Genomic DNA, 24675 nt, shown 5'->3' with positions numbered 1-24675 from the left:
ACCCTGGACACTTTTTTGCTCAGCTTTATTTTAACACTGGTCAATGTTGCCCAAAGGAAAGCGAGATGTTTCCAAAACTGTGTTTGGTCTCAGATCTAACCAAGCCTTATCTTTAGGGCAACTGTTGTCTGTTTGCCTGCTTTTTCATTTGTCTTGGTCATTTTGTCCATCCGGACTGTCAGACCTTTTGCTTCTGAATGTAATGATTCAACAATATCTGCAACCCCCCCCAAAACACAACATCCGTCTTAAAATACTAATAAAAATACAGTAATAATACTTAATAAAACAACAGCAATGCATTGTTCATGAATGTGTCTGCTGATTTGCATCTGAGGCTTTTTCTGTGTGAACCACTGATAATTACATTGCGAGGTAATCAAACCAAAAAGCTCCCTGTTTTCCAGCCTGTTTACTAACACACTGTGATAATTGCATTCGCAGGGCATGGTGTGAATGTACACAAAGCCACTATCTGAGAATGCAGCCCTAACACAGAAATGCAGCAGTGTTGAGGGAATTCTTTAATTAATTCATTCGTTGACAAAAAAAAAGCTCTTACCCCCTCGTGTATTTCACAGCGCCTAAAAACAGAAAATCAATACTTATGCTTTTTAAATAACAAATCACTGTGTACTTGTGTGCAGCTTCGCCGTGTGGCAGGATATATTGAAGCTAAATATACAGTATAATTGCACGTCATAGCAGCACAAAACTGTGCCTCACAATGCATCCTCTTCTGAGAATTGAACTTGTCATTACTGGGTTCACTGAATGGACCCAGTAAACAGTGTTACATTATCCTTTATTACATGTTAGTATAACGATCACTGTGAAAAGCATTAAAAGCCTTACTTTAAGATTGACAGGTTTGAGGGTAACGTGAGAGAGGCAGCGAGAGAGAACGAGCAATCCATCAGTTACAAGTGAGACTGGGAAAAGTGAATACACAAATTGTTCATACTGGTGTAGTAATATATCCTATGCAGTCACGTAAAACATCACGACACACAATGTCAGGCAGATAAATCTGAAAATGTGGGTCTCAAGAAACTCCAGTGACGTGCATACAGCAAAAACGATTGTGCCATCAATCTCAAAAGTCACTTTTTTATATATAAAATTCTTCTAAATTGTCCCACACTCTCTTGGCCCCTGCAGCTGCGTTATATGTCTACAGAATGTCTGCCAAAGGCTGGGCATCAATACAATGCTTCTCCTATGATTTGTGAGAGATGTCCGGAGCAGAGCACAGTATGAAATGCAGAGAACAGCCGGGCCTCTGTAGGCACCATTATATTGATCTATACTCTGTACCTGTGTCACTGCGCTGATCGACGACGACAGAAAGACAAAGACTAGCGGCTCAATCGAGGCCGAACAAAGACGTCACCTAGTATGAGTCAGCTGTCTTCTCACAATATGCCTGTTCATAATTCTTCTCTCAAACATTAGCCATTCATTGACATTGAAGATGACAACCCCTATGATTTGTTCAGTCTTGACTATGAACCTGATTACTTAGACTAGACAAAGCTTGAGGGATCTTTTCAATCACGACAAATTTACATCCATGCATATGTCTGTGTGTGCTGGCTCTAGTTCAGCTTTATCAGTAAGCAGAAACGAGTAATCATCCTGACACGGGATGGAAAAGAAAAATCACCAATGTAGTCGCAATGACATCAAGCTGCAGATTGAGCCTACATGAGATCAATACAGCAACAGATCAATTCAGCGACAGGACCTTAGAAACCTCGATGCTAATGCTGGCATTAAGTGGAAATGAGCAGACTTTAAATACAAAATTACAAAAACACAATGCATCAGTTGATTGGCTAAATTGGCTGTTAGTGTGAATGTGAGTGTAAATGGTTTTCTGCCTCTCTGTGTTAGCCCTGTCCGGAGTTTACTCTACTTTTCATCCTATTAACAGCTAGAAAACGGATGAAATAGATGGATATATGCCTTTTTTTCCCAATCTGTACACAAGAAACATTAGTGTCATGTTCAGTGTTTGGAGTTGCAGTTTCTTGCTTTTTAGTTTAGAGTATTTTTGTTTATCTTTGTTTTTTTAAGGATTTATGTTTGAAGTCTTACAGTTTCTTGAGTGGTTTTGGTCATTGTTCTCTGTGTCGTCCTGGTCTGTTCCCCCAGTCATGTCTCTGTGTCTGTCTGGTCCCTCTGTGGCCTGTCTCTGTGGTCTGTCATGTCTCTGTTTATTCTCCCTTTGTCTTTGTCAAGTCTGTATGTCTCAGTCTGCGTTAGTTTCCTGTTTTAGTTTGACAGTCTCTTGTCATGTGTGCGTTATATTCAGTTTTGCTTCCCCTGTCATTACTCAGACTTAGCTCACCTGTGCCTTGTTTTCCCCAGCTGTGTTCTATCTCTCTAATTGCCTTATGTGTATATTTAAGTCCCCAATTTCCTTCTGTTCTACGTCATTTCGTCATCATATTCCTTCATGCTGTGTGCGCTCCAGTCTGTCAGTGTTTCAGTCAGTCCTCTCCAGTTTTGTTAAGTTTGCCAGTGCAAGCTAATAAAGCTGTGTTTTGAGTTTATATTTGTCTGCAGAGTCCTGCACTTGGGTCCACTCTCTGTCTGACACAGCATCCCATAACAATTAGCTCTATAGCTCTATATAATTAAGATATTAAGATAACCACTGCTAACCAATCACTCCAACGCTGGTTTGTTAGATCTCATACACAAAGAACTCACCCCTGAAGTTCCTTGACAGACATGGAGATCTTGAGGTTGTGTCCTAGAACATGAAGTGCAGTGAGGATATCAGCCCATTGGACCATCTCTCCTAGAGGCCCTCCCTTCAACACCTTTGGGCTGAAAACATCTCCAGACTCCTCAGTTAGGAAGCCTACATGAACGAGGATCTGAAAGAGAACACATCGTTATAGAAGAGTTAAAATAAAGGTCTGCAGATGGGGTACATAAAAAACTTGAAAGGACATTGTTTAATAATAAATAATCTTTAAACAAAGGTTTTTACGAAAATCATGTTTTTTGTGGTTTCTTATAAAGTTCTGCTGTATGTAAATTAAAGCACGAGATGGTTTAAGGCAAATCACTAAAAAAAATTGTGTAAATGTACCTAAAATAATAATAATGGTAATAATACATCACCAGAATAGTTTTTAAATTGTTAATAACTAGTTAAAACCAACAACAGATATGAATAGAGAGTCTCAAATCATGCTTAGACTACATTAATAACTCAATGCCAATAACGTTATAAAATACAAAAATAAGCCCAACAGCTTTAGTTATTATCTGTAGCTCCAAATCAATGTACTCAAAAACCAAAGTCACCCAATAATACAAACTAACAGAGAGAGAAAGCTGAATATAAGAACAACCAGCACGTTTTACAATGAACAATAACAGTTTTTGTCAAAGTTTCAGAACTATGAAGAGCACAATAAATCTTGAACACGCCTGTCTGATGAGAAGTTAAACGTATAAAAATTCAGTGTATCATGTTTTAATTCTTTGTGTTTCTTTTCTCCTCATTTAAACCCAGATTAACTCCATTGTATTGTGAAAATACAGTAGATCTAAGGGGGCCATCACATCTGTTGTAGGTCTTCTTGTTGCCTGAAACATTTTCACTATTCTACATCATATTTATTGACATAATTTTACAGTCAACATGTTTTTATTTATGATGGTCTAGTTATGCCACAGGTACCCTAAATTAATAATAATAGCAATTACCAATTTTTATATGTTTCTGTAATGGTTAATCCACCAATATGTGCACGGTCTTCAATGAAAAAGCTATTTTTCATGCTAAAATGTAATCTAAAATTTGAATATATTATTAAAAGTTTACCGTTTTACAAAAAAGCTGAAAAAAATAGTAAAATGCCAAATTACAGTTATTTATTTGCATTCCTGAAAAGAAAAAAAAAATAGTTTCACAGGTTGAAAGTAAAGCTTGTTATGCTAATTACTGACTTCTCGGCGAAGTTCACTTCACCGGCTCAAATTTGGGTATAAAACGTGAAATCTGTTTGGTATTTGCCTAATACATAACAATATAAACAACATAATTCATCAGTATAAACACATTTTTGACCAATTTCCAAAATATATTTGTGTTTTCTTCTTTTTATGACAGATATTAAAATATATTAAGTTCTGTATGTGCAGATAATGTACAGATGTTTACAATAAAGTACATTCACTCAAACCTGATGTCCATTATAACACTTTTAAATATTTGCATAATGGATATTGCTAAGCTCTTGGAAAGTTAAGTTTCTACTCTGCACAGTGTTTTAATGACTTTGAGGATTAATATCATTGGAATTTCAAAGTGTTTGAAAAGGAAATTATGGAAATCCCCAATGAATTACTCCTCATGCTCCAATGGAACAACATGTTTCATATACACACAGAAAAACACTGTGGTAAAATTCTTAGAAATCTAATGTGAACTTTTAAAAATATATACTATGCAAAAACATGTAAATTTCATAATAAAATAACTTTAACACTTTGACTTGTACTGTTATACAATTCTTCACATAGCGGCTACAGTCCTGTCATGCATGTTCACCTAGCTGCTGCATAATTAGTGCAGCCCAGCGAGACATGAGCAACACGTTACTTTTCACAGTGGATTAGACACAGTCATGTCCAAACGTTGCTCTGCTCAGTAATCCTGATTAACTAACACAGCATGAACACCTCCAGCTGCTTTTGCTGGCAAATGGAGCCCGCAACTTTGACCATGCAACATACATAATGAGCTTAAAACCAAATGTGAGGAGTTTGCCAGGAAGTTTTCCAAGGCCTTGTTTACTGTCTCACCATTTGTGTGCAAGTGCATACAAATGGTGAGACGCATTAGTGTTTCCTGTGTCTGTACTTTTAAATCTGTTAGCTGTAGAAGATAATGTCTAAAAGCATCCAAGAGCTTTTCAGATATATGCCACAATGGCACTCATTTCACTCTCCCCCTCCTAATTATGCGTGCTAATATTGAAGTTAGAAGAGGCAACATGTGCACCTGCACACAATATACATACATACACACAAAACTGCTACAAAATATGAGTCATTTTATGATCAGGGGAGAGACTGCATCTGAATAACAAAATGAGAAAAACAGAAAAACTGTACTAAATGAAATGAATTATTGATTTCAACCCACAATAAATGTTTAACAATATTTTCAGCTGGCCATGGAAACAGGTTGTGAACGTAACATTGAGATGTCATCATACTTTAGGTTCACATGGCAACGTTCTGCTTAAATTATTGCCTATCTACACATTCAGCAGTTATGATGCGAAATAAGCTCTCTTTTTTGTTGTCCCAGACTAATATTTTTCAGGTCAGTTTTTGGTGTCCACCAAAATCCTGTGGGAAACACGTGACTCATGCTGCAAAGTGCATATATAGATCTTTAAATATTAGGGGAGCTGCTCATATAGTCGATACTAATGTAGAGCCTCATTAACACGCTGTCTCACTTTCGGGACCTAATATCCGTACACATATTCTTAATACTCAACAATATGTTTGTACACTACATTTGTTTAGCTTTATTATTATATAGTGGTGTTTTTAACTTCACACACTCAGCACATTTGATAAAGTAATTTCACTGATGTACTTACTTGAAAATAAAGCGTGTATACAACTCTGGACAATGATGTGTATACAGCAGAGTCAAGCTCCAGTGAGACTCCAGCTGGCGTGAAAAATCCCCTGATTGAATAAACCTGCTCTATTAACTTCTGCTTCATAAAAAGATAAGTGAAATTTAATTACAGTTTGGGTGGCAGATGGCAAGAGTGAGAATACATGGCACCAATACTATTCCCTGGCTCGGTGTTGGTGTTGGTTATAGGGTGTATCAGCGAAACGCTGGCATCGACGCAGAAATGGAGACAGAAGGAGCTGAATTTCAACTACTGGCACAACAGTAAAACTGATAAATAAATATGAGGAAAATCACACAGTGGCAGCAGCGCTGAATAACTGTAGACTGGATTCTATAAACTGGCATCCATACACAAATGCAAAGTTAATAGCGGGAGAGGAAGAGTTCACTGTAAAAGCTGGCAACTCCCTCGTGCCCAACCAGTACTGGATATGTGCTTTCAGACACAGGAAACAAAAACAGATTTCCCTAAAAGTTATGAGTCATTAGTAAGATAATATGACAATGCAGCTTAAAAATACAATACATAAAATTAAAAAGCAACAACAACTTGTTGTTGTGTCTGCAGCATTCAAAGAATGGACTGTAATTTGCAGCATAAATTATCCGTCTCTTCTTTACTTTGTTCATTTTCATTTTCATTAGACATGCTGAAACCAATATATTGGCAAATAGCTAACATCAGCTGATATATCAGCTGAGATCTAAACTGTTGACGGGGGACTTTGCGTCCTTTCTAATAGAAAGTATTTTACTTTAATTTATAACTATAAATTCATTCTGTATGGGAACTTATGACAGCAGAATTTATTAAAGAAATGTCAGAAAAATATAGAGAGGTAAAGTTTGTGTTACCAAAAGAGAATCAAAATCTCGAGAGAGGAGAGGCAAACCAACACACACTCCTGCCACCATAACAATTTTACATACTTGCTCGCTTCAAAATGAATATGAACAGGTAGAAAGTTACACAATGGAAAGCAAACAACAGAAGGAATAACTGTGAAGCCTCATAAACTATGTGTGTCACAGCCAATTGCCTCCCTCAGGAATCTGGATAACACACAAGAGAGCTGAGTTCTTTATACAGTGGACTTATGGTACTCCCAGATGGTGTGTGTGTGTGGTTGTGTGTGTGCGTGTCTGAAAGTGCTGATTTTTTTGTGTATTTGTTTCACGCTGACATACATCAATGAACTCCAGTTAAAATCCCTTGTGTGTGTTCAGCATAAATGCTCACTCGCAGTGAGCTTGGGGACTCTCAAAAAGCTCTGAAGCTAATTTTTCCTGTTAACATCCCATAGGGACTGAATAAAGCCTCATGAAACCCACGGAGACACAAACAGAGGTACAATACCTTGCTCACCTTTACATCTGTCCCATCTGTTTGCTTGTATGTTCATGCACCACCAATTTGAATCACAGTATTTTCACAGTATCTTTCTGTTCTAAATGCCGTTAGATAAGTTGTAGTAAAGAAAGTCTAGCCTTTGAAATGTTTATGCAATATGAGTCTGAGTCAAAGTGAAATCCTTGGAAAGACCTTGGTGCATACACTTGAGAGTGGGAGCGCAGAAGTGACTGTTAAGTATGTGTTACCACTCCAGTGGTATCCTCTGCTCGAGACATCACTAACAGGGTAACGACAGAAGTATGCAAATTCTTGGCTTAGCATCTGTTAGAACAGGACTTTGTATGGACATGTCTGAGTGTGTGTGTGTGTGTGTGTGACCTGGTTCTCTCATTCATCGGGCCCCCGAAGAAGGTTGCAGCTGTCCAGCCATGGGAGGCAACACAAGCTGGCACTGACAAAGATCACTACTCTACCCTTAATTTCACCTTCTTCCTCATCCTCCTTTCATGGCCCTACAAACAACTTTCCCCTCTTTACTTATACTCATGTCTTTCCTGCTTGTTTTCATATTCTTTCAACTTGCTTCCTCCTCTTCCTCTTTCCTCTAACAGCTTTTTCTTTTACCCCTACCCCAGTTCCTCACTCCTCACTTATCCTTCCACACTGTCTACACTTCATCAGTCAGAGGTCTATTAACTCTCAAGAGGGCAGCGATGGGGAGAAGGGAAATTAGCAGCTTGACATTTGCTGACAAACACTCTAAATGTGCATGCTCAAGGAAGCACAGATGCACATGAAGTGACACGGGGAGATGCTAAAACTACTAGCAGACAGCCAGCGAATCTGTTGCTTTGTAGGTTAACGGGATAAGGTCAGCGTCTTTGAATCTGTACCCTCATCTTTCAAAAACCTTTCAATGATTCTTGAACTTAGCTAAATATATTTCTTTTGATGTCTAACAAAATGAAAACAGCTTTTGTTCAGATTGATTCTAATGGCAAAAAAATTCGGCCCTGACATTATATTCAGTTTCATAACAATGGTGAAAAAAATTCTTTTAAATGTATTGTTGCTTTGAAAGGGAAGTGAACCAAGAGGTCGACTGTATTCTTTCTGAACCTCAGACTCACTAAGGAAATCGGCACTCACAAAGAGATTTCCTAGAATACTTAAGGCAGGCTTTTAAGTCATTGTTCACTCTGATACAAAGTATCACTCACTTGCAAATACACTTGACTGTAGAAAATCTATTCTGCTGTGACTTTCAGGTAAACCCTTCATAATTACATTACTCAAATGTCCAGAGCTGCTGTGATATGTACACACACAAATGCACACATGCCCACACACTTCCTGCTTGCCTTGCTTTGTCTTTCATTTCCTCTTCTTCTTGATCTTGTCTCCTACCATACCTGCTTCTCTGTTCTACTAATTTATTCTTCTTCTAGGGAAGCATCTACTCTGGTTACAATCAAAGCCCAAGCCAAACAAAGAAACAGAACTGAATCAACAAAGCCTCATTGGAAAAGTTTAGACTAGAGATGAACTGACCAGACGGTGCTCAACACATAAACAGGAGCGCAATTAAAAGTCAAACACACTCATCCTGAGTGAAGATCCATAGTTCAGCAAAGAAAACTGTGAGGGGGGGGGGACCACAAAAACTAGCAATAAATCACTTTCACCCAGCTGAACATAATCATTTCACAGAAGCTAGCAAAGGAAAAGTGGCTGTGGCTAAAGCTAAAGCAATCCACAGCTCTGACTCATCCACAAGCAGGCAGCTGTGGCAAGAGCCAGGGCATTGGAGCATACTGGAATAAAAAAATAAAGGTAATGGGAATGAGTTTCACCTAATTTTGTTTGGTAAAGGAAACTATGTCAACTTACTGCAGTTTGGGGAAATTTTTAAAGATTAATCATTTATTTTATTATGAAAATAAACATTTTCACTGAATAAAACTTGATTTTTGTTTGTACATGCTTAGAAAGAAAATTTGAATTTGTAAAAATCTGTATCTGCAGGTCACGGTTAAGGAAAAATCAGAATCGGACAAGAAAATTGCAATCAGTGCATCTCTAGATGGTATAATCAGGCACAGTCCTGCTAATGGGAACAGGGATCATGTCAAAGACAAATGTTAGTGCTTCTTTTTCAGGGTCAGAGTCATTTAAAATCAGGCAGTGATTCCCTCAACAGACTACTGAGTGACCTTAATTTGAAATTTAAATGGAAATCAATCTTCAGCGTTAACAGTGGAAAAAAAAAAGTGTGCGTGAGCTTTAAATGCTAAATAAAATGTAAGAGATGTTGCCTTTGGCATTTTGTTTTTTTATCATGATATCCAATTAGTAGTCAAGCATAAACACAGACCCACACAGACTGACAGGGAATACACAGATGCACATGTTTTTTTTTTTAAACTTCCGTTTCTAATTATTGTGATAAACAGCTTTAGACAGCCAAGGCTAACTCTTACAAACGCCAGGACATCTGCTGTTGAGATAGCAGCGGCAGCATTTTGTAAGGCATACACAGTTGAAGCAGCCACGAAGGCACGATAGAGGATAACAAATCCCCTCAGTGCAGAACAAGAAAGAAGAGCATCAATCACAGTGACAGAGGACTATTTCCACCCATGTTAACTTATTTTAGAGAGAGATGTGGGCAGAGAGAAATATTTTGGAAAGAGGACGCAGAATGCTTGCTCAGTCTGCCTTCTCACATTAATGCATTCATTCATCATTACTACCTTAAGTAAAAGAGTGTGAGTGTGCTCGGAGAAGGGAAATAGCAAGGATAGGATAAACAACCAAAAACTGTGGTGTTAAGGGTAACATACACCAAAAAAAATTAAGCTGCAAAAGTAAGCTTTTAGATTACACCTTCAGTTTAATGAAGTACCCTAAATCCACAAGCAGCTTAGTCTTCCAGGCCTAATGTCTCGCTCATCTCAGGCGTGTCTCGCTACCTTCCCTATTTTTAACAGTCCTTTGCTAATCCATTTTCCCTCTCCTTCCCTTTCTTTCTCATCTTACTCTTTGTCCTCTAGCACTACTGCATACATATCACTATAATCCCAATCATTCATCATCATCATTTCATCACCTTACTTGCTTTGGTTTCTTCTCCCTCATTTATCGTATGCAAGGATAAATGGCTGCCTTTCACTCACACACAGCCTCTGTCATGAATGGTTACTGTACAGCTTCAAACGCAACCTAAATGATACTGCGGTTAAAAGAAAATGCTGTTATAATCAAAGCGAAAAGACTTACCTTCTTCTGGTCTCTCCACTGTTGCTCCAATTTGGCATCCAGACGATTGGCAGCTGTTCCCCACTGTTGTGCAAGTCGCCGGATTCGCCGCTTCATAAAGCTGAGGGACTCCTTACCTGTCCCAACCTGGTCCAGCAACACAGAGAGGTCTGTACGGAAGGCAGCCTGGGAATGTGATGGAGAGAGAATAAAAGGTAAGCTGGTAACAAAATCAGGTGAAGTGTAAGATTTGGGCAGCACAGGGCCCACATTTTGAGCTCTGTGGTGCCTGTTTTGTATTCTGCAGCAGCATGGGTGTTAAAAGCTTTGGTTATGCTGCCAGTAAACACCACAGCTATGAAGGTATGTCATGGTAATTCAGCATTACCTGCAAATGCAGGCTGGTAGCCAAACAATAAATAATTTTGCAATGTTTTTCTCCCATCTGCAGCACAGAGGGACTAAAATTCAGTCAGCTTTAACACTCGTAACATACTATTACATACCAGTACTATTGTTACTTGTACTAAGTACCACATGTAATATTAAAGTACTTCTGTCAAATGAAATATACAAGGAGCAGCTATGAGCAAATGCAGTCTTTCTAACTAATGCTTTGAGTTTTCTACTCATAAGCGTTGGCTCAGCAATGTTTTTATGAAACACAAAAATAGTTCAGTTATTTTTGTCAGGGAGTCGATTAGTCTTCATTTGTATTAGCATTCCGGTTAGTTTCTAAAGATGTCGCTCTTAAGACAGTTATTAAAGGAAAGGAAAAGTGAAACTGCAAACATTGTGCAGGCATCACATTTTTAACTATTTCAAAGACTCGTGATGCAGTCTGAGTGAGAGAATGTGACTGAGAAAGGTGCCACTATATTCCGATTCAGTGCACAGTTCTGTCCTTGCTCCCTATTTTGAATTTCAAAATCCATAGTCCTGTATTACCACTGCGCAGATTTGCACCTGAGGGCACCGCAGGTTTGCTGTCAGAAAATGTATAAATTTTTTAACATTAAAAATCAATCAGTATTAGCAGCCGTGGATTGCTTTAAAATAGGGAGTGAGCAGGGTCAGACACCTTACTCAACTGTAAGGTTTCTTCTGAAGAAAAGGACTGTTAAATTCTTTTGACTGCTACTCTGGACATTTATTAACAGCTCACCGACCTCAGGCTAGTTTTTTACATTTCTGTTGTTATTAACGGCAGCCTGAAATCATAATACAAAGGCTGCACTTTCAGACGAAATGGCAGAGAGAGAAAAACAATTTTTTGAAAACACTATAATTATAGTACAAACATGTCCTATTTGTCAGTTCCAGCAGTTAACTAACACAATATTGCTTGTCTAAAGCCATTTTCCCTCTGTGGCACTCTGTTTTCCACCATCTTAACTAAACTTTCTTTCCTCTACAAAACTTAAAATTTGATTTTTTTAAGTTTAAAAATAAAAAAAGTCTTGAATCAAGGACACAAGAAAGGTGAATGAAAGCAGATATTTCCAACCCTTAAAGTAAAAACCTTACCAAACAGAAATCTGGATTACAAGCCATTTGCTATCTTAGGCTTGCACTGAATCAAAAGCTACTTCTCCAAACACGCACATCTTAATAAATAACTTACCAGCAACAACATCTCGCACTTTACATGCTTCCAGTACACAAGAAATCAGTAGAGCCTGCTGCAATCTTTGAGTCAGTGCTGCTCTGTCTGTCCTGCAGGAGATGCTTTTTATTAAGTCTAACTGACTGAGGGACAAATTAAAGTTTCATCCAAGAACATTTTATACCGAGGCAAGTAATTAACATTTAAGTATTCCATCTGCTGACCAGATGTTTGTTTAGGTGCCAACAGCGTGGGAAAGTGTTACAATAAAAGCCTTACGAGAAGTAAGTATCTACATATTGGTAACATGTTTTATTCATGTCATGAGACAAAAAAAAAATCTGTTTCTTTGATGTTTCACTATAAATATTCTCAACCACTGAAGTACTGGAAAAAAATACAGTCAAAATGGCTTCCAGAACTCCAAACCTCTGAATATATGAAAGTTAAATACAATATATATGAACAGAGTGGCAGTACAGGCAATTTCTAATTTTTACTTCTTTCTTTTGGATTTTTTGGCCCTTATTTCACAGAATTTTACGAAATTACTAATTTTTAAGCAACTGTGGCACAGATTCCCTTTGTGATTTTTATTAACACATCATCTTCACATTGCTGAGGTGGAGAGCCAAGCATCATCACTTGTGGGTTTATTGTACATCCATCAGCTGTTAGTTTGTAGCCTGTGTTTCTAATAGCACTACTGCTCCCTTACTTGTCTCTTGGGGGACTTTGCTGGCTGTGTATGCTGGGTAGGGGGGCTGCTGTGGTTCCTCCAGGCCAGTGGGGGGCAGAACCACTCCACCTCACTCAGGTAGATGAGGAAAGAGCAGTCTGAACCATCAACACCATAGAAGGCATAGCAAGGATCTGATGTCCACCGTGCACGCATCCACTGGAGGACACACAGGGAGAAATATGTATACATGCAAAAACAGAAAAAAATTTCAGAGTTACCACATCACACAAATTACTTACCAAACATTAATCATTTAATCATCTGAATCCAATATATTAATATTAAACAACAATTAGTACTCACAACAGTCTGTCTGCAACAGGACAGAATAATGGTAACAAAATGTTTTTAAATCTTTTTCTATTAATAACTGCACATTTATAAAATTAGGAAGTTCCAGATTAAGGTGTGACCTGCAGAGGAGCTTGGTCTGCTGTAGGGAAGATCAGCTAATGGTAAAACTCCTAAAGGATGTGTTGTTTAAGCTGGTTTTAAGCAGGCTGACCATAGGTGCAAGCTGCTTTGAAACCCATCTTAACTCTTTATCTCTTTTGTAAATGATGTAGTGTCATATTTACTGACACTGACGCCTGTTATGTTCTGTGCTTCTTTCTTCTTCTGGCTTTTCATAAAGCCAGAAGAAGAAATGGAAATCTAACGGCTGGGAACTGTGCTTCATGTATGTGTGAGGAAGGGTGGAGAGGTCACATTACAGAGCCATGCCGCCAAAAACAAATTAGTGTTGATAGAAATCTTGTTATTTTTTCTTTTAGATACAGTATCTTAAAGTTTATTATTTAATTGGGTAGTTATACCCTCATTAAGCCCAAATCAACTAGTCAGTTTCACACAGTGAAATGAAGAGAACAGCTAAATACTCACATCTACTTTTCCAGGACACTCTGGGAAGCGAGGGTCTCTCGGCACTTCACACTGACTTGACGACCCATCTCTCAATACTGAAAAGACACAGTGAGTGAACTTTTGCTTCCAGATTAAAACATCAATCTGTGATTTATAAGCTTCACATTTTACAGAAGATATTTACATTTGTAAATATCCAGTTAAATGATCAATTGACTTACGCCTGCTGTGAGTAAAATTAGCCACAATCACTGATGCTTCATTAGTCTACAGGCTTGCAGGCTTAGTTCACTTAAATCAGTTGGCTCTAATGAGAATATTTATTCTCCAGTGAAGATAACATTTCCAACAGCAATCAGCCAATGTAATACTATCTATCAGCTCATTTATCAGCATATGGAGCTTGTCAAAGTCTCTTTAAAATTCCAGTCTCGTTTCTGCTAATCGATTTATTTACTCAAAATGACTAGACGTGAACTCGTCTGACCCAAAGGCTGCCCTCTGAGAACCAAGAGGTTACAGCATCACTCACAATAACAGCTTCACTCCACTTGCCTATGGATATTTCATAGCAATATTCACTTCCTTCTATAACACAATCATTTACTGTTTATGTCATACATGCTGTGAAGTGGTCATAAATCTCTGTGGTTTTCCCTTTGCAGCCTTGCAACATATCTACTGCAGTGCACAATATTCACTGGGCCTGACAAAGCAGTCTGTCTCCCGCTGCCGCCAACCATCCTTCAGTTACGCTAGCAACTACGTCTGCTCACTTAGGTTGCACACACTGCATTAATTGCTCCAATGACTTAGTTAACTGCCTCTCTGCTGCCGATGTGAGAAGAAGGGAAGACTGTGTCCGAGAAGAGAACCATTGCAGTTAGATTTTCTCGCTCTTGCTCCCTCTCTTTTAAATCCCCTCCTTCTCTCCCTAGTTCTCTCTCCGGACCATCACATCTGTCTTCTCTTAGATTCTGTCTGTTTCCATTTGCCTAATGAAAAAGAGACATTTCTCTACATAAGTCTTCCCTGGGGCTTGTCTCCATCAACTGAAAACATACACGGATTGCCTGCAAATGTGATTACAATAGCAACCACTAAGGCAACAACTGAAAATGTGGTCAACTAACTAGATAAAAACTTGACTTCTGTCCCTTCTAGATGGAACATAAAAGCCTTGCCAGTGTGTGAAGGGAAGGAAATTCTAATCACGTCTTCTAACTCTATTTCTCCTGTTGTTTCTTCTCGCACATGCCTGACCACGAGATAAATAAACCGCCACTGAGCCGTATGATAATAAAGTCTGCCGGCAGTGTTTCAATTCATCTGTGATTAGAGAAAGCAGCACTGTTTTCATTTTGGTGTGTGCCATTGTCCCTGCAGATGCAGAGGCGAAAACAAAAGGAGAAGTAATGCTCATTTATTCTCATGTAAAGAGTTGAGCAATTAGCCTCAAGAAAAAAGTAACAGAGGAAAGTGGGCGGATATTTGGTATTACTGTGGTTTTGATAAAAAAAGTCTGTTGTGAACAAGACAACAGAAAACCACACAGTTGGATAAGAGCTGACATTTACAGAGATGACCTCGCCTCCACTTCAGAGCTGCCATGATGATTCCATAGCCTGAGTTTATTTCTCTCGATTTTTAATTTACTGGAAAAAAAACAAAACAAAGCAAAAAAAAACAATCTGATGTCACTGACTACAGAAGATTCTGGATGTTGACTCAAATCAAACATCTCATTTTTTTTCTTCAAACTTTAAAGTTCATGTTGGTGTTTTTCACTGTCTATTTTAATCTAGTATAGCGACCCATTGTCCAAATACTTTCTACTATGTTTTAATATTTTTGTGTCAGAAGGTGTCAGACAGAAGCTCTGCTAACTGACACGGTATGAAAACTGATTTGTGTCAGTTATCAAAAAAAAAAGAACACCCAAATAACAGATGTGTGAGTGTTTCTGTTTCTCCTCGTTCCTTTGCATGTGTGGGTCTGGATATTTGTCAGCACAAGCTGACAGCTGTTCATGTGTTCAGCTGTGCTTCAAGTTGTAAATTACTGATTACATTTCAGTGGCTGCTCTTATGCAGTGGTGCAATGTTTGCGATGCACTCTTCACATTGTGTGAGACCACGTATACCACCACTGGTACCAAGTGTCTGCCAGTGCCCTCCTCTTTTATGTGTACATTTTTATTGTGTATAATGACATTGTGTGCAATTGTGTGTTTATTGTGCATAATGCAAGCTCATTTCCCTTTGGGGTAACGACGTTAATCAATTTCTTATTGTAAATCGTAAGAGTGAAGCAGGCTGGATGAGAGTGAGGTGTGCCCTGTACACTTATTTATTGTTCCCTGTGCTGTATATTAATTTATGATGTTGTCTGTAATTGTAGTCAATCTACGGAACAAGGAAATCAATGATAAGCTGGATTTTACTCATACGTATTGTAAACAAGAAGGTGAAACCATGATGATAATGATACTGTACCTCTGCCTTGCACCATACTATTTTGCAATATCTGCTCCACCCTGATGGCCATGTTAGAGACATTCTGGGCGATAGCTTGGATCCTCTCCACCAGGCTGGCTGGTTGAAACCTGTAGACACAAAACACCTGGACTTAGAGTGAAGAAATGCAGGCGATCACGATGGACAGATAGCAAAGTAGAGCACTTGTGTCACTTACACATCCGGCAGCAAAATCTTCAAACAACCACTGCCATTCACCCCCATCTTGTGCATTGACATTTAGTCTCTTCCCTACTACATACTCTTTCTCCATTCATTCATTCATTCATTCATGGGCTAATGACCCTCCTCTTTTGTTATTCCCCTTTTCCACTTGTGGTTTCTACCTTTTTCCGTCCGATTTGTCGCCAACTCCGTTTCCTCTCTTACTATCCATTGCAACTCTCCTTTTTTTACATCTCAATAGATGTAGAAGTGTTAGTAGGGGATGCAAATTGGTAGACACATGGTTGGAGCGTGAAATAGGAAAAGACCTTCACTGTTAATACCACTTCCTCTCTGGGGTGTGACACTTCCCATTCACATAATAAGATGTGTGGGAAATGTGTGCGTATTATGTGTATATGTTTCAGTTTTCATTCCCAAAACATTAGACTGCATGGTTGCACATCATACAGTGCAAAGCCAAGCCTGTACACCCACACTGCTGTGCCCATTATGTCCATTTAAATGATTCACTTGCAGCATGCAGCATGTGTCTGTGTATGCGTGTGCCTTCCTGTCTGACTGTATTGTCTAATCAGCAGATGGTATTAACCCTCATTAAAGCCAGAGGCTTGAATAAAGCACAATAACACATCATCAGGGAAGATGATACAAATTATTGATCATGTATGTGGGTATATGTGTCTATATAGCATCATCACATGTCTGCTGAACTAAATTAATGTTAACAACAGCAACTAAATAAATAATAAATGATGGGGCGGAGGGAATATGCGAAGAAAATGTTTTTGTTGCTTTACAAAGTGTAAACAAAGAACAGGACAGCCATCAAAGTCACAGGCAGTCTCCATGCTCCATTAACAGCTTTGTAAGTGTCACTTGCAAGCTTCACTATGTATGTTTGCACCCTCTTTAATATGTTCACTGCAACAGAGAATCCATTATTTTTAGGGGCATGTATATTTCAGGGACAACAGCTGTCACCAGAATGTAGAAATGTTGTAAAGTAAAGTGATGTGTAGTGGTTTGGTTAGGTGAGGTAAAATTTTGGCATACAGCACACTAACTTGTACGTTTGTCTGAATAATTCACATTAAGTGCAGCTAGGGAATTACTTTTTTCTTTTTCAATAAAACTCTTGAAGAGTATGTACATGTTTGGAATATTTTTCATTTTACATCATTTCTGTTTGTCAAAAAATTCAGTTCTTTAAAAACATTTTAAAGAAACATCCATTATTAGACAGTAAAAGTGAGTTTTGCTTCCAGTACTGAGCTAAGTATTAGCCACCATCCCAACTCCATCCATCTATTCATCCGTCTGTATCTGGAGATCTATCGATCAACCGGCAAGGACCTATTTTTAGCATTCTTTGCCCAGATCAGTGACCGGTCAATCAGCTTTACATATTAGTGGTTCGGTAATGAGGTTCATTTCAAGCATGTGTAAAACATACACAGCGGTGTGAGAATACTTGCGTAGCCATAAGGTATCATGTCATTAGTGTAAGTGATGACACAGAGTTCGCCAAAATAAAACATGGGGGAACCACTGCAAAAATGTTAATAACAACAAACGTAATGACCTTTACCCCTGGACATTTTAACCACAAGTCAGTATCTTGAGGATGGGCAGTTGCTAGGATAATTATGCAGGCAAATGGAAAAAAAGAAAAGGTCCTGTTATCTGGTGAAATTATAAAGACTCTGGAAAGTTACGTAAGTGACTTTTATTTGTTGTATATAAATTTTACTTTTATATGGTAAGGCACAATATGTCAAGTAAAGGTGGGCGTACAGCAGTTCACTTTCAGTTAATTATTAGTAACTATTTCCAGTAGTAGAGCCATTATTATCTGTTGTTTCAGAGAAAAAGTCGTCTCCAGTTCTCACATTAGTTACTTAGCTATGCTTATGCATTTTATAATTTTTTTAAGCGCCGCATGTCATGTCAATTTTGGAAAAAAGGATTTTAAACTAGAGCTTAATTAAGATCAATTATTACATGTATTTTTTATTGCCACAAATTATACTCCGCACATCTAACAAACTACAGAGAAAACAATATCCACTGTATTAACAAACCTTTCCAAACACACTTAGCATGAATGCGCTCTGTAGCAGTTATAATAAGAGCTTACATCAGAACTAATTATGATTTCACTTCTCTGTTTCATTGAAGTGAGGCAAATACACATTAGTAAATTGCATCAGTTAAACTTATTATCTTACATTATCTTACAATGAAAGCCAGGATCATTTTAGGTTATAAAATTCGACTGAAACATTAATATTATTTTAGAGAGGATTCCACAAAAGTTCCCAGCCGAAGAAGATAACACAGTGCTTGGTAAGATAGGTAACCCCTCTTATGTAAGGCTCTCTTTGGGGGGCTTAACTGTGCAAGTTTGCCTCATGGAACATGACCTTCTAATCTCAGTTCTAATTTATGCTACAGTGTAAACTAATCTCAAGAGATGAACACACAGGGAAGGAGAAAGGAGACAGTCAGAGTGGGAAAAACTAAGGCAGAGATGTGGATGAAAGAGCAATAGAAGCAGCTTGCACAATGTGATTCAAATAGGGCAAAAGCAATGAGGAAGACATACATAGACTGGGAGAGTTGAGGATAAAATGGAATAACATTGGCATAAAAGGAAAGGAGATCAACCATCCACAGCAAACAGACCATGAGTGCCAGAGGGACCTTTATGTTAAGGAAAGAGGATAAAATAAAGACTTCCCCTGTGCCTTCACGAGGAAGCAGACAAAACAGCTTGACTGAAACATTAAACGATGATTATGATCAAAGAAGTACAAGGATATACATATTTGATGGTCGACTGTTGCACGCTACTCGCAATAAAGCTTCCTCCCGTTTGATGAATGTAGACAGTTGGCTCTTTTACAAATGAGCGGAACAAGACAGAAATGAGGAAGCGGAAAGGGAAAACAAAACGGGAAGAAAGTATAGGGGGAGAAGAAACGAGAAGAAATCCACAGATGGATGCCAAGTAGAAGTAGAACACTCTGAAAATGAACTGGCAGCAAGAGAAAATCAATGTTAACTAGAGGGAGGCTTTCTAAGGATACAAATAAAAATCTGTTTTCATGTACTTATTTCTCTCTCCCTGCCATTCTGCTTAATGACTTCATCCTCTTAAGGGAAGAGGACAGCTCTGGCAGCATCCCATCAATGAAAGCTATCTGGACAAAAGATCCACATGACAAGGTGTTAGCTTGTGGGTTTGGCTGGTGTTTTTTTGTTTGTGCTCATGTTGTTTTATGCCACCCTGTTTCATGGTGTTAATAGACCAGTTTTCACAAATTCAGACTGGCATATATGTCTATACACATGTACAAAGGCACAAATAAAGTGCTTGTGCCACCAAATGATTGATGAGTTTAAAGAAAAAGAATATGAATTGTATGCTATGATTTTTGCAGTCATCAGACATGAATACCTATGGGAGATTTTAAGGAGCCTGGAAAGAAAAGCGGCTGGACTTCTTTAGGTTTCTTGAAAGCGTTTCACCTCTCATCTGAAAAGCTTCATCAGTACTAAAACGAAATCAGGTATTTAAACACTAGTGGGAGTTGTTCCTTTAAAAGGGTCATTGACCCACTATTGATCATGTGCCTCATCAAAAGAGCCAAGGTGTGAAAACCCATTGTGAGACCTTGACTCACCCTACCATGTGACCCACTGAGATCACCTGACGCAAGTTGTGAGTGGGCATTAAGGTGCCTGGGGAGGCCTCTTTCACTCCTCTTTCAAACCATCTGTCCAAAATGTGAACACTGGCATCCTCGAAAGATTGGCCTTTATCTTTTAGATGCAGATGTTGTGCCACGCGTTTTATGGAGTGGCTGTTTGGTTTCTCCAATGCAGAGGTCTGAGCATTCCTCGCTGCACTGTACAACATACACTACGTTGTTTAAAATGTGTTTGGGAGTTCGTCTTTGGGATGAACCAGTTTTTGTCTGAGGGTGTGGGTCTGAAGTGCACTGGGATTTCATGCTTTCTCTTATAAACCTGCTACAAGGGATGACCAATGATGAAAATGTTGTTCTATTTGTTATTCTATATGATATCCTACCCTTCTGTAAAGAAGTGCAGTCACTTTTTTTTACAAGCTCCTTAGATTACCACAACCTGGACGACTGAGAACAAGTCAGAGGACCTGGACATTACAGACACTGTCGTATCCCTGATAGTTCAACAACATTGAGTAATATTGGCAGACTGATACTCTTAATTGAGATCATTCTTTGGCAGTAAAAATTCAATATCACACTTTTTTTCTATAAGCATCTTATAGAAAAAAAATCCTGCTCCTCACATACAAGGTCTTAAATAATCAGGCCCCATCTGATCTTAATGACCTTGTAGTACCATATCACCCCATTAGAGCACTTCGCTCTCACACTGCAGGCTTACTTGTTGTTCCTAGAGTATTTAAAAGTAGAATGGGAGGGAGAGCCTTCAGTTTTCAGGCCCCTCTTCTGTGGAACCAGCTTCCAGTTTGGATTTGGGAGACAGACACTATCTCTACTTTTAAGATTAGGCTTAAAACTTTCCTTTTTAATAAAGCATATAGTTAGGACTGGATCAGGCGACTCTGAATCCTCCCTTAGTTATGCTACAATAGGTGTAGACAGCCGGGGGATTCCCATGATGCATTGAGTATTTCTTCTTCAGTCACCATGTGTTAATAGACCTCTCTGCATAAAATCATACTTGCAATTAACCTCTGTCTCTCTTCCACAGCATGTCTTTTATCCTGTCTTCCTTCTCTCTCCCCAACCAGTCACAGCAGATGGCCGCCCCCTCCCTGAGCCTGGTTCCACCGGAGGTTTCTTCCTGTTAAAAGGGAGTTTTTCCTTCCCACTGTCGCCAAAGTGCTTGCTCATAGGGGGTCATAGGATTGTTGGGTTTCTCTGTATGTAATATTGTAGGATCTACTGTACAAAATTTAAAGCGCCTTAAGGTGAGTGTTGTTGTGATTTGGTGCTGTATAAATAAAATGGAATTGAACTGAATTGAATTTATATAAGAGTATTGGGCTTTTACAAATTAAGAGCACCTTAACAGCACATTGGATTCTCTCACCCAAGGGGAAGGGTCTAATGTTTGTGAAACTTTCTCAGTCATCAGGGCTTTTGCACCATTTTAACATCGATACTTTTTAACACCTCAGTAAATACAAATTAGGACCAAAGAATGTCAAAATGAACCAGAAATGAGTCAAGTAAAACATTATGCCCTCTCATTTAATGTTCAAGTAGGTAGGCTAAAGGCTAAAAGGCTAAAGTAACTAAAGAGACAAATCAAATATTTTGAAGCTACTGAAGCATTCCTGTCTCTGTTCACTGACTACAAAAAAACACTCTTTAGAGCAAGTGAATCCAGGAAATTGATTAAATAGGTGTCTTCGTTGCTGATTACTTCCAATAGCTGTTGTAGAAAGAAGGCCCCAGCAGTGAAGAAGTGTAGCTACTGATGGAGCCTAGATGCTCGCTTAAGGGAGGTGAAGCCATGCCAGAGTAGTGATCTTCAGAGTGTCTATGCCTAAGGGCAAACTTACCAATCTAGCAGCTTATCCACTGCACAGTAAAACAGAGTGAATCAAATCTGCATCCTTTCCCCCTCCCTCATCTTCACCTCCCATTTCCTCTGTCCCTTTCCCTCCCTTTGCTCCTTTTTGTACTTTAATGAGTGGCTGCCCTGTGGGCAAATCATAGGCTGGGGCCTCAGACATCAAGTCCCATTCACTGCTACATTGGAGTGTGTCAGCACCAATGAAGCTCACATTGTGATGGGACTGCCGCCCAGTGTATATGTGTGTGAGTGTGTGCATGTGTCTGTGTGTGTGCCTGTCTGGCCTGGATTTGGGATATGTTTTTATAAAGTGCTTTCCTCCCATTTGCTCCTCTCCCTGCTGGCAAAAATCACACTTTACCACGTCACTCATCCCCAATTTCCTTGCTGACACACACTCACTCATTCTGTGTAGAGCAGCCGGAAGAGAACACACAGGGAGAAAAACAGGAACGTAGAAAGAAAAGTGAGACAGAGGTATTAAAAACAGGGCGGAAAAGAAACACAGAGGAAGTACGAGAGGGGAAACGATTGAGTGAATGAAAATTACTGAACTAAAGAGGAACGTTAAGTCATCAGTGTTGTGATAGTCACTCTGGTGTGCGTGTGTATAGCCATAATTTCTGCAGGTGCACAGATCTGTGCACTTTTCTCACGATCAAACTGCTTTTTAGCAGGAGTGACCTCACATTAACTAATATGTGCACACACACACATACATATTACTCTCCATCACAGAAGTTACGATTACGAATACATGGTTGTGTATGTGTGCCCATTTCTATCTGCCCACCACTTTCCTTTGTTTCTAACATCCTTTTGTTCTGCATGCTGAATCAAAACTTTCATTCCAGCTATCACAACTCCTTCACTCCAAGGGTCTCCTTCTAAATCTGAAACAAACAAATTTCCAAAAAAGAATAATGATTAAAAAAAAAAATCAATGTTTTTTTGTGATAACAATGTGTTCTGGATTAGATTTTATATTACTCACAGAGCAATAGTGCTGAGGTAAACTTTGAGAGAATTAAAGAAAGTTGCACTGCTTGTAGAAAAACTTGAGTCAATCTCTAACCTTGATTTTTTTTTCTTGTCTATTTTGTGGGTTTTGCTCTACAGCATGACCAATAGAAATTGGCTGCTATCCTTGCCCGACTTTGGAATACCTAAAATATACTGGTGTAAATATGCTGCAAGGCTTTAGGTATGAGTCACACAGTGACCCAATACCTCAAACTACTTCGTGAAAAATTGTTGCATTGAAAGTAAATTTCTATTATTGATATCAAACACAGTTGAAATCTATTGTATGTACAAAACTGCCCAGTGGGTTTTGGAAACCAGGAGACACTGTAATGATTTTTTTTTCTTAATGAGTGGCTAAACGAACAGTCAGTAAGATATAAGACTTCACAGAGTCACAGGAAAAATGTTTTCACATGATTATATCTCCTACTCTACCCAAATACACCCAAGTCCTTGCATTTCCTCCTTGGTAGATTTGTGGAGCACCAGCATCTTTTCATGTGTTCCACATCCCTCATGTGTTAAACAGCAGACATAGAGCAACACACAGACTTTCTTCTGTCCATAACACTTTCTATGTATCTAAGTTTAAGTTTTGTGTCACTTCATGTTGAGGACCTGTTAGGTGGCCTGTTTCCTTAACAGAACATTTTGATGTAGTTGTCTTGTTGCACACCTTTTAATCAACCTTTCTGACTATCCTGGCCACAGGCAGTTTATGTCGTTCTCTTAGTAGGAAGTAGCACACCATTATATGTTTTCAATTTTATTTCCTAAATGAATAAATATCCAGAACAAGAATTTGAAAAGAAAGTGTTTTTGGCCATTTTAATACTATAATTGAACCTACAGAGAACTCACCAAATTCAGCGCTTTAATTACCACAACGTTTTTCAGCTGTTAAAACATAATTTTGTTTTTTTCCCCTAATGATCAATTAGCATTTCAAAGCATATCAAATGATAAACTTTCATAAGTAACACAACGTTCCAACAGAAAACTGGAGTGATGGTTGCTGAAAATAGGCCTACCACTAGGCAAATACTCCATTCAAATAACTCCTGTTAAATGAGACTATTGACAATTAAATGCCATTTGATTTGATTTAATATCATATTAGATGAAAACAAATGTGCGTTTTAAAAACATTTTCTAGTGACCTTTTTTAGCGGTAGCGTTGAGCACTAAATTGAGTAAATTAGGAGAAAACACAGCAAACACCTACTCGCATCAAACTGAGTAGGTGTTCCAGGTTAATTTTGTTAGCTTGATTGCAGCAATTACACTCAAAATGTTGCCCTGTTGGAGTTTTTATACTTTCTTTTACTCAGTGGTTAAAAAAAGAAAACACAGTTACTGTTTTGGTGTATTCTGAATACTTATTAAAAAAAAAATACAATAAATTAAAACACCTCACAAGACAATAATAGTACTGACCAGACACTATTTATCGGTGTGGCTGGAGAGACCTTGCTAAGATTTATTCTCTACCATTCAGATATCATAACTAAATGCTTTTATAATGCTCATACACTCCATCTTTTATGCCCGCAAGACAAACACTTTTAATTAAATATACATCTGTTTTAACATGCCCAAAAGACCTCAACCATAAGGCGAGAGGAGGCATCCTAATCAGATGGCCAAACCACCTCAGTTATTTCCTGTTGACAAAGAGGAGCAGCAGGTCTGGTTTGACCCCTCCTTAATGACAGAGCTCCTCACCCTCTCACTGTGGGTGGGCCCAGAAACCCTCCAGAGGAAGAGTGTTTGTACCCACTGTGTTCTTATTGCTTCACTTACTACCCACAGATTATAGCCAGAGCTGAGGGT

At 38.6% G+C, this 24675-nt stretch overlaps 1 protein-coding gene across 1 annotated transcript in view; it reads right to left on the bottom strand.

Annotated features, from left to right (window-relative positions):
• LOC134629292 (alpha-1,6-mannosylglycoprotein 6-beta-N-acetylglucosaminyltransferase B-like) overlaps positions 1 to 24675 on the bottom strand; it is a 112200-nt gene that overhangs the window by 45382 nt on the left and 42143 nt on the right. Inside the window, exons 4-8 of the mRNA XM_063476516.1 lie at positions 16009 to 16118; positions 13532 to 13608; positions 12626 to 12805; positions 10323 to 10487; positions 2719 to 2888 (exon numbers count right to left, since the gene is read on the bottom strand). Of these exons, the coding sequence (XP_063332586.1) occupies positions 2719 to 2888; positions 10323 to 10487; positions 12626 to 12805; positions 13532 to 13608; positions 16009 to 16118 (702 nt within the window). The remainder of the gene's footprint in view (positions 1 to 2718; positions 2889 to 10322; positions 10488 to 12625; positions 12806 to 13531; positions 13609 to 16008; positions 16119 to 24675) is intronic.

This window comes from Pelmatolapia mariae, linkage group LG6, assembly GCF_036321145.2.
Source record: "Pelmatolapia mariae isolate MD_Pm_ZW linkage group LG6, Pm_UMD_F_2, whole genome shotgun sequence".
NCBI classification, from domain to species: Eukaryota; Metazoa; Chordata; class Actinopteri; order Cichliformes; family Cichlidae; genus Pelmatolapia; species Pelmatolapia mariae.
Note: the sequence above shows the minus strand (reverse complement) of the source record. Positions and strands in the feature narration are given on the sequence as shown.